At 35.8% G+C, this 9,223-nt stretch overlaps 2 protein-coding genes across 5 annotated transcripts; one reads left to right on the top strand and one right to left on the bottom strand.

The window, feature by feature from the left end:
• Positions 1–3,947: 3,947 nt before the first annotated feature.
• Positions 3,948–6,843, top strand: LOC105223291 (KAT8 regulatory NSL complex subunit 2). Of its 4 annotated transcripts, none has more exons than XR_007422718.1 (6): positions 3,948–4,612; positions 4,673–4,865; positions 4,930–5,093; positions 5,161–5,564; positions 6,133–6,428; positions 6,502–6,640. XR_007422718.1 is itself a non-coding variant. In XM_029549101.2 (5 exons), the coding sequence occupies exons 1-5, from the start codon at positions 4,120–4,122 to the stop codon at positions 6,160–6,162; spliced, it is 1,284 nt and encodes a 427-aa protein (XP_029404961.2). In that variant the 5' UTR covers positions 3,948–4,119; the 3' UTR covers positions 6,163–6,456. The 4 variants fall into 4 exon arrangements, 2 of the variants coding, with proteins under 2 accessions (XP_029404961.2, XP_011199270.2); XR_007422721.1 differs by having other exon boundaries at positions 6,133–6,433; positions 6,502–6,629; XM_029549101.2 differs by lacking the exon at positions 6,502–6,640 and having other exon boundaries at positions 6,133–6,456.
• Positions 6,844–7,742: 899 nt separating this feature from the next.
• LOC105223289 (uncharacterized) lies at positions 7,743–9,010 on the bottom strand. The gene is made up of 4 exons (XM_011200967.4): positions 8,867–9,010; positions 8,571–8,781; positions 8,365–8,495; positions 7,743–8,297 (listed from the first exon to the last, which is right to left on the bottom strand). The coding sequence occupies exons 1-4, from the start codon at positions 8,886–8,888 to the stop codon at positions 7,963–7,965; spliced, it is 699 nt and encodes a 232-aa protein (XP_011199269.2). The 5' UTR covers positions 8,889–9,010; the 3' UTR covers positions 7,743–7,962.
• Between the last annotated feature and the right edge of the window lie 213 nt (positions 9,011–9,223).

The raw sequence follows: 9,223 nt of genomic DNA, 5'->3' as shown, positions 1-9,223 counted from the left end.
CCTTATTAACTTTTATCATAGGATTATCATTTTAACTTAACAACTAATAAATTTGAAGTTCTAAGCAAGATTCTTTGATTCTCGATGAGAACAAATGGAATAATTCCCAGGATAGAAACTTAGTATCTACTTAGGAACGCCAGGTTAAAATAGTTCAATTTGAAATGAGTGAGTGAGTATTCTCACCTCTGAAACTATTAAGTGATGTATCAGTTTGTGATAACAGTGATGAGTCAGGAAGAAAGAACTTATACACTTCGGTAATATCTATCAAAATTTCTTTGGTGATTACAACGTCCACCAGGAAGGAAGGCAAATGTAAACCAGTCAGAGGCTTTTAAAACCCAAAAAGGTCTCCACAGAAATTGATATCCACCATGGTTTTCAGAGAAAGTTATTCCGATTGAATGACGGCAACAGAGAAGCAAAGATAAATGCTAATGGAAGTAAGTCGAAAACGCCGGTGGACCTATCTTGAAGCAATCAGAAATCTGTTCAGAAAGATTCTTTCGGAAAGCACAATAAAGTTGGCGGTAGATAGCGAATCCCATATGGTCTTGATATGATAAATGTCATAAAAACTATATTTCTACCTGATTTATAAGGACTATACTTGTTCTGTGATTTCAGAGAACGAATCATTCATGATAAAGACATTTAAAGACATTTACTCCGAGGAAGACAAATTTTTAAAAATGATTATTGTTGAAGAGTTTAGATCCTCTTAGAATCGTCACTTTATAACGTTTCATTACAGATAAATCTGAATTTTAATTATTACTTATTTTCGAAGACACAAGCAAGCATAGACGTAGCTAAAGCAGGACCCCGGCATATTTTTCCCACGTCTGTCTACATATATATGTACAATTATACAATTATCTCCAAATATAATATCTTAGTATTGAGAAGCGTCATACACATATACACATACATTTCTATCTGCATTTCCGTTCTCATCGAACTCTGAAAGACTTCTCATTTATGACTTCTGACAAGCAGGGTCAAAGCAGAGCCAAGCAAATTACTCGCCAAAGAAACGAAAAATCAAAACAAAAGAAACAATCAACAGACATTTCGCAAAAATACAGACACGTAAATTGCACATATGTATATATCCTTATACATATCTGTATGTATGTATGTATGTACGATGCATAGAAATCAAAGAACAGGCAAAAAAGAATGAAGAGAAGAGAAACTGTTGAACTTTCGCCCTGAACGTCACACAATGTGCAGGCAAGTGATGCATGACGCCTCGGACGGCTTTGAAATCCGAAGATAGCGCCAATGTAGATAAGAATGCAACAAAAAATAAAGCAATGCAATTTACGAGAACTACAAAAACAACAATACTAGAAACAGCGACGCAGCATGTGAAATCGAAATTTAAGTAAACGACAATAGAATTTGGGCGTTTCCATAAACCTTTCATTATCTCAATATGCAGTCAATACTTCCGTTACCTGTGTCCGACTATCATAGCACTTCAAGAAATTCTTGACTGTTGCGAATATTGTTTGCGGCTCATTAATTTGACGATGCCAAGAGACTGATTGCGCGACAGTTTGTTTATTAGCAGAGGCAAGTCCTTCAAGGTGGTGAATGGTATCTTGCTGTCTTTTATGTCGTCAATGGGACGACCATTCGCTGTAGGGTATTCATTACCCTCTTTAATAATATATTTACGCATTTTGAACTTTTTTATAAACGAATTGCAATATTCCGAACAGATGGATCAATATCGAGTATGTTTCCATCATTAGAAAAGAGTCATTTGTCACCTTAAACGTCTTTGGCATGCATTTTTTGCTTCCTGATAAAACTTAGAATTTGTGAGAAGTTTTTTTTGGTCGCAAATGTGAAACCCCTACATAGTCGAAGGTGCTAATTGAAGCTTTCACTTCAAAGACCTGGAGCAGTGAATGTTCTGTTAATAGATAGAAAATAATTGAGGTTTTGCACTGCGACCCATGGTCTGTTGTGACCTCTTCTATATCACATATGGTCAAAAAGGTCCAGCAATCTGAATAATTCCAAGCACTTGTAGGGTGTCACTGAGGTGATGTAAGTCGTGTCCATGTAGATGGATTGAAGGGACTGGAGCCTGCTTTAACATATTTCTGGGCGATCTAGAATCAGGTGTTCTGGAGTTTTCTCTTCCATATCGCAAAACCTGCAGTTTGCGCAAGAGACTTTGCCCATACTGGACAAGTGCTTCCTGAGCCTAAATTGCCCTGTTTAGAGCACGACGAAGAGACGGATTTTGTCTCAGGGGAGGTTGATTATATCTCTAAAACTTGCCAGGTTGTAACATTCTGGCTGTAGCTTGGCGTGGCGAATACCACTCTCTCCTCCGTGCGGAACAACTCATTTATGGTGTGAACTCCTCCGGAATGCATGATTCGGGCCCTATCATCCTGGAAACCGTCGCAGAGCGGACTGGTTCGTCGGCCAGTTCATTGCTGGCTACGCCTTTATGCCCCGACACTCAGATCAGATGTACACGGTTGCAAACTGATAGTACTGTATTTACTAACTTAATATAAAAATGATTTATTGGTGACCGTCGTAGGACAAATAGGGTATAATTCCGAATATTTGTAATCTAATTCTATATATAAAATTATCATTAATAATTACTAAAAATTTATACAGCCTAAAAAGCTTAAACTTGGCACTCCGGTATATCCCGAAATTAGAAGCATGGAGAAAGTTAAGGGGGAGAATTGAAAGCTGTCACTAAAGTTTCTGATTGGTAACCTGTATAAAATTGGAAAAATAGCTCTAGCACCAACCATTACATTTGTTTCCATTTTGTTTACTGTGCCTAATAAAAACATTTAGAAAATTCAAAGAAAATTCTTCTTCAATTAGCATTTTCCAGGATTCCTCCTATTCCAATTGGACGGTCGTAATTTAGAACATAAATCCCAAGCTAGAAGCTAATTGGCCCATCTCCGCTAAGATAACATTTCTTGAGACAATAAATTTCGTCTCAATACCGTACATCCGATAAATTTAATTATAAATATTGTGGTGGCGGATGGGAATGATATGGACCATATGGTTTTCAGATAAGATTTATTCGATAACTAAGCAAATGAAGCCAAATGCAAGGCTCGCAATGAAGCCTCGATGTCATGATTGTGCATCGCTAGAGGCCAATCTTGGGAAGCTTCTGTAATATATTTATCAGGCAAACATGCAAATCCCTAAATAACTCCTCTCCAGGCAGTTACTGCTCGAATGTTTTCGCAGAATTCGTCCTTACAGAAACCTGTTTGGAAGGGAGCTGCCCCTTTGCATGCCCCATGAGACCAACCCACTTAACATCGCAATCTCTATAGTCTAACCCATCGAAACAACTCGTGTCCTCCACTAGTCAGTTGGCCTTGATGGTAATTAACTTACACTTTCCCCAAAAATAAGGTTTAGATTGTGTAAACATTGTCAATTTAAATTTGTTCCACTTGGTAGGTTTGCAACCGTGCACAGTTTATTAGTTAGTAGTTATAACTATTAATCTACTTGTACTATATGACAATCTTTTGATAAATATCTCTAATTCCCGTAGACTAAATTTGGTAGCCATTAGTTCTTCGTACCATAAACGTTTGCAACCACCGTGCACAGTTTATTAGTTAGTAGTTATAACTATTAGTTAAAGCATTTACCCAATTAGTTTCTAAATTAACAAAACTAACCGAATTGCTTGTGAAAGTGATACTGTTTATCCCTTTCTAACGCAAAGCCACTGAGGCGGACGGTGTGCATGTGTTAATTTCCACGCTAATTATTTTAATGGATTGGAACTTCGACTTGCTGAGTGTGCTGTGAAAAAAACTTAATAAGTCAAATAGACAAGATAATGAAATACAATATGGTAACTCCAGCAATATCAAACATTCGATAAGTTAGTTGTGCGAACTATCGATTAATTTCGATTGCTTTGATGCTCTTCTCTATGTGCATAACAAATTTCGTGCTTACAATTTTCATAGCGGCGTGGATTTTTGTATAAAACAATTCTACCAAATAATGTGTGAATGCTATACGTGAACATAAATTAAACAAAAATACTTTGTGATAAAAAAAAATTGGAAGTTATCTTTCAAAATGTCTGCTGGTTGTTCTCATTCACGCCAAAGACAATTTTTACGCTACGGCGGCAGCATACAAGAATTGCGTGAGCAATTACATCAGGAAATCGAAAACAAAGTAAAACGTTGTTCAAACACCACCTACGAATGTTCAATACCACGTGTCGATGGCTATGAATATTGTATGCGCCACATTCTACAGGATCCCTGTGGAAACTTTCGTCAATGCACTTTTATTTATGCCAACGGACGTAAATGTGCCAATGCACTACAAAAGCATGACATAAAAAAAGATCCTGCACTGACAACGCTCTGTTTTGAACATAATCGTCAAGCGCAGTTACAAAAAACGCACGCAACAGTTGGAAAATTGAAGCGCACCGATACCAATGAAGTATTGTTAAACAACTTAGCACATCACATCAATGTTGAAGATGTGCAGCCAGAAGAGCCAATTGCAGAGCAAGATGAAGAAATTGATGTGGTGTCACCGCATGTGGCACCATTTGGTGTGTAGAAATTAAATGAGAAATTCTTTTTATATGTTCATTATAATTGTTCTTTCATAGTTGCGTACGATCAGGTAAATAGCCTTAATAATGCCTTATCAAGCATGCAAAAAAGACGACGCATACTGGATTATGCATCTGATAGCAACAGCGAGGATAACGAACAGCCCAGCTTAAACAACACTGCGCGTGGTTATGAATTTAACGAGTCCGACGATGATAGTGCAGACTCCGCACCTGAAGATTTATTAAAGTAATTGTTTAACTGAGTTTTATCAACTAAAATGCAATTCTCATTTTACTTCTAAACACTACAGACATGCTGGCATTTACACACGTGAAGAAGCGGTGCGTATTGCTGAAGCGAAACTCACAAAGCTGCAAGGTTTATATATTGATCAAATCAATAGTTTGCATCACACACTCAAGGAACGCCGGCGTCGATATCTACAAGCTTTACGCAAGGAACGTGAAATGTTATGTAAGTTTTTTTGCAGCGTAGTTAATTACAATTTGTTTTAATTAGTATTGTTTATTATCAATCACAGGCAGCATACATGATCAATTGAAGGACTCGCCGCGCGAACGTAAACTCTACGATCAACTGAAGGCACTTAACACATATCATCGGCGTTATGGCGTTGAAGCAGTGCTGTATAAGAAATTCAAAGAAAAGCGTTCGCGTGCTTCAGATGGCTATGCACATAAAGGTCCGGGTTTTACTAAATGTGCCTTCTCTGAGGGTGGTGTTAAGTGCGGTGAACGCGCAATGCCATGCTGTAAATACTGCCGCAAACATATTATGGAAGACAAAAAACAAATACTTTTCCGCGCCTGCGAGGTGGAGAAGAGCGGTGTTGTGTGCCAGGAACCAATACCGTGCATCTTTGACGATGCATCGACTTGTATCTTGCATTTGTCTATGCCCGCCCGACGTCAATTTATACAAAAGGTGTGTTCGTCGTAAAAAACAAAGTATTTTTACCTAGTACTAACTGCGCATCATTTGCATATTGCTATGCAAAAGTTAAATATAATGCGGTAAATTGTAGATACATTTTATGCGTGTTAAACAGGGTTGCATATAATGCATTAAAGATTAATTTAATTAACATTTTGCAATCCCGAAATCTTAATCCTAAATAATTATTTTCCCCAAATACCGGTTTGACAAAAGAACATTAATCTCTAAAAATATAAATAAAAAAATTCAAAAAAAATTTAATTTTGTAAATCAAAAATTTTGAATTAAAAATTCGCAACCCTGTTGAAAAAATTAAAAAGTGCTTAAAAATACAAAATGTATTTACAGTTTACCCTTTCAAGCTGCTTATATTTAAACAATACAAATTGTGTTTTTATTTAAAAGAAACAATTATGATTATCGTTATTAAGTTTTCTAACTATTGTTTAGTTTTTTAATTTAGTTTACGATTGTTGCACTGCTTTTTGATTTCAGTTTGTGAAATCTCAAACATTTTGTAATTGTAAATACACATCCGTTCTCCTCCATCTTACAGGATTACCCTAAATATGCTCCCGTATCGTGAAGGAGCGCAATACAGGGAAAGGGTAATTTAAGACTGTGACGTTGTGAAAGCAAAATAAACTAAAGCTTAATTATAATATATACACAATTAAATGAAATGACCACTTAAAATGTTAATTAGCATTGCTTTTACTGTGGCCAATATGTATGTATGTGTAATGTGCGAAAAGCGTTTCAAATTTAGGTACTAATTGTAACCAACAAAAGAATACGAAAAAAACTTAAACAATAACAAAAGATTGCACAACCAATTAATGGAACTTAATCGTTAAGTAAATAGTGAATTTCACTATATCATTATTAATAGTATCTGCCGATTACACAATGTTTTTCTTTACAGAAATATGAATCCGAAACTGAAGAGGACGATGCAAAGGAAGAAGCCAATTTCAAATCGCCCAGTCAAACGAATGTCAAAGCTGAAAGGGCAATAACAGAATCACCTACACGAAAAACGGTACCCTCGCCGTAAAGCGAACGCAACGCCACGTCCTCAAAAGCCAGTGAATAGAGAAATAGTGTTCGTCTAACTAGTTACTTTTAAAAGTTTAATTTTATGATAAATGATTTTAATATTTGAAAGATATATTTTTGATATCTTATTTTTATTTAGAAAAATTTTGCTTAAATAAGCGTTGCAATATTTACATGATTAATAAAGACTTAGACGTTTTCAAAAATACAGCAATTTACTCAATGGGGTCGACCAAAAATTTAAAAAACAAATATGTGTTTGAAGAAATTTTTGTAACAAATGCCACCCAGACACTAGCATATTATATAAATGCTGCAAAATTTGCAACATACACATCTTTACATTTTAATTTTGTACAATATGTAAAAACATCGATCCGGCAGCTCCAATTGATAACGGAAGTATATTTTGTAGGTTAAATCCGTTTTGTTAACAAAATCACAATTCAAAATATTAAACTGAAAATTGTCACTCTACTATTCATCATTAAAATTAAAGCAAATAAATAAGCGGGAGTAATAAGAGAAATGTTATGTTATGAGAAGTCATAAGCGAATACGTGTACAAACACAAAAACCCTTAGAAGAACCACATCATCCAGGCAGTCAGCTGGCAGAAGGATCAAATCCGTTCCCGTTTACCGTTTCTAGAACAGAAAAGTAATTTTATATTGCCATGACTGTCCAATCGGCAACATTCCTCAAAATTATTTCGGGAATATTGTTATTGTAGCGGCAAAAATCTGCCGAGTTGACACTCCTCAGCCGGACAAAAATCTTGGTCCATTTCAGTTACGTAGACCCGACCGTGGGAACGGTTATTTCGAGAATATTTTCTGTTCAACAACAACAACAATAGGAGGTTCAGTACAGATGAGAAGCATCGAAAAATAAGGAAAATAGCACGACGTTCTAGTAGCACAACTAGACTAACACTTCCGAACATGTAATTAATTATAAAAGCGTAATTGTGGTAAAAGGTTTGAAGAATTGTGAACTTTGCCACGGATGGTAGAGTTATTTGAAGATTCTTGCCAAGTAAATGACCAAAAGATTATTTGTAACCATGAACATTAGATTTAGTTTGGTGGATTTTTCCGTGGCAAACGTGTGAATATCTTAATCAATTTAATATTGACGTTAATTAGCAAAATAACTAGAAACTTCAAAGTGCCAGATGCAGAAACTACAGCAATAAAATACAAATCTCAATTTGTACTGACCACCATCCAATCACTTCATACCATAAAAAAGCAATACTTAGCATACTATATAGTAAATATGACTTTTTAATATTAAAAAAACTAAAAACTTAAACACTACACTTCTATTCTTTCTGTAGAAACTTTAAAATAGCGTCTTTAAACTCCCTGTTAACTTCATTAAATTTTTTCAGTGACTCCGCCTTTTGTCGTTCTATTTCAATTAACTGCCTTTCATTTTCTTCGGTATGCCTTAAATACTGTGTTATCTCCGCTGACAGTTCCTCGAATTTGTCCAGCACTTTCAATTGGAATTGACTCACGCCTTTCTTCTTCTTATTAGGCACGGTTACTGGCGTTGAAGTGCTTGCACGCGGAGATGCCGGCGGAGAAGGGACAGGTGATGTATGGGGGGATGGCGGTATAATTGGTGATAGGCGTGATGCACCAGATGATTCCGCTATTGAAACATATATTAATATTTTTGTATTATAGTGAAATTGTGTTTTTAAAGCGTAATGGCGTACCTTGAATGGTTTCCAGTGTTGAATCGTAAAACGAGTTTACTTTGAAACGTCCAATTATCTGGTGTACACGTCCATAATGTGTCCAAGAAGATGTCGTTTCACCAGATTCTAACATATTCGCTTTCTCTATGCTGAATATATACAATATTGAAAATTCAGTTAATTTCGGAGCTAAACAACACAAGTTTGAAATATCATATACGCACCGATAACGCTGTGAAAAATTGGCCAATTTCACTTGCACCTCCCGCGCATTATATATGTAGCCCAACTTAATTAATTCTTCTGATATTTTCTCATAAATATGCATATTTTTACGTACTCCACGAAGCTCTACTACATGCTCTGCCCACAATTCCAGTATGGCCAGCTCGGCACCCTCAGTCCAGGCTAATCGCTTCCTTTTAGCTTTAGGCGCTGTTATAATAGTAAATACGTACAAATTAGTAAATTTGCCATTTTATAATATATATTTATAACATTATGCTTTTAATTTACTCACAAGTCATTTTTTCACTCTTCATACTGCTGCTTAATTGAACTAGCAATTAGCGATTGCCTTTTAATTACCCAAGCAAAGGCAAACCTTACAGGGTTGCATGCAATATTTTATTCGATTTATATTCAATTTAATACTAATTGTGCAATGAAGATAAGCATTCCTATGCGGCAAATTTAGAACATTATTGTTTTCAATCATTTTATTAGTTATATTAATAACTCAGTACATTAGTTGAATGTGTAAGAAGAGTTAATTGCTGAAATATCTGTTAACACGTGAAACCGGTAATTTTGAGACTTGCACGGTGGCATTGAAATTTGGTCAGCGCAAATGCACGCACACGCTTGACATGGAGTT

Source organism: Bactrocera dorsalis, chromosome 1 (genome assembly GCF_023373825.1).
Source record: "Bactrocera dorsalis isolate Fly_Bdor chromosome 1, ASM2337382v1, whole genome shotgun sequence".
NCBI classification, from domain to species: Eukaryota; Metazoa; Arthropoda; class Insecta; order Diptera; family Tephritidae; genus Bactrocera; species Bactrocera dorsalis.
This window is presented reverse-complemented; position numbering and strand designations above follow the sequence as displayed.

Coding starts and splice junctions, on each gene's coding strand:
- LOC105223291 (XM_011200968.4), top strand. CDS start 4,120: ATGTCTGCTGGTTGTTCTCATTCACGCCAAAGACAATTTTTACGCTAC. Junction 4,866..4,929: donor GCACCTGAAGATTTATTAAA/GTAATTGTTTAA, acceptor TAAACACTACAG/ACATGCTGGCATTTACACAC. Junction 5,094..5,160: donor CAAGGAACGTGAAATGTTAT/GTAAGTTTTTTT, acceptor TATCAATCACAG/GCAGCATACATGATCAATTG.
- LOC105223289 (XM_011200967.4), bottom strand. CDS start 8,888: ATGAAGAGTGAAAAAATGACTT. Junction 8,496..8,570: donor AATTTTTCACAGCGTTATCG/GTGCGTATATGA, acceptor GTATATATTCAG/CATAGAGAAAGCGAATATGT. Junction 8,298..8,364: donor AACACTGGAAACCATTCAAG/GTACGCCATTAC, acceptor ATGTTTCAATAG/CGGAATCATCTGGTGCATCA.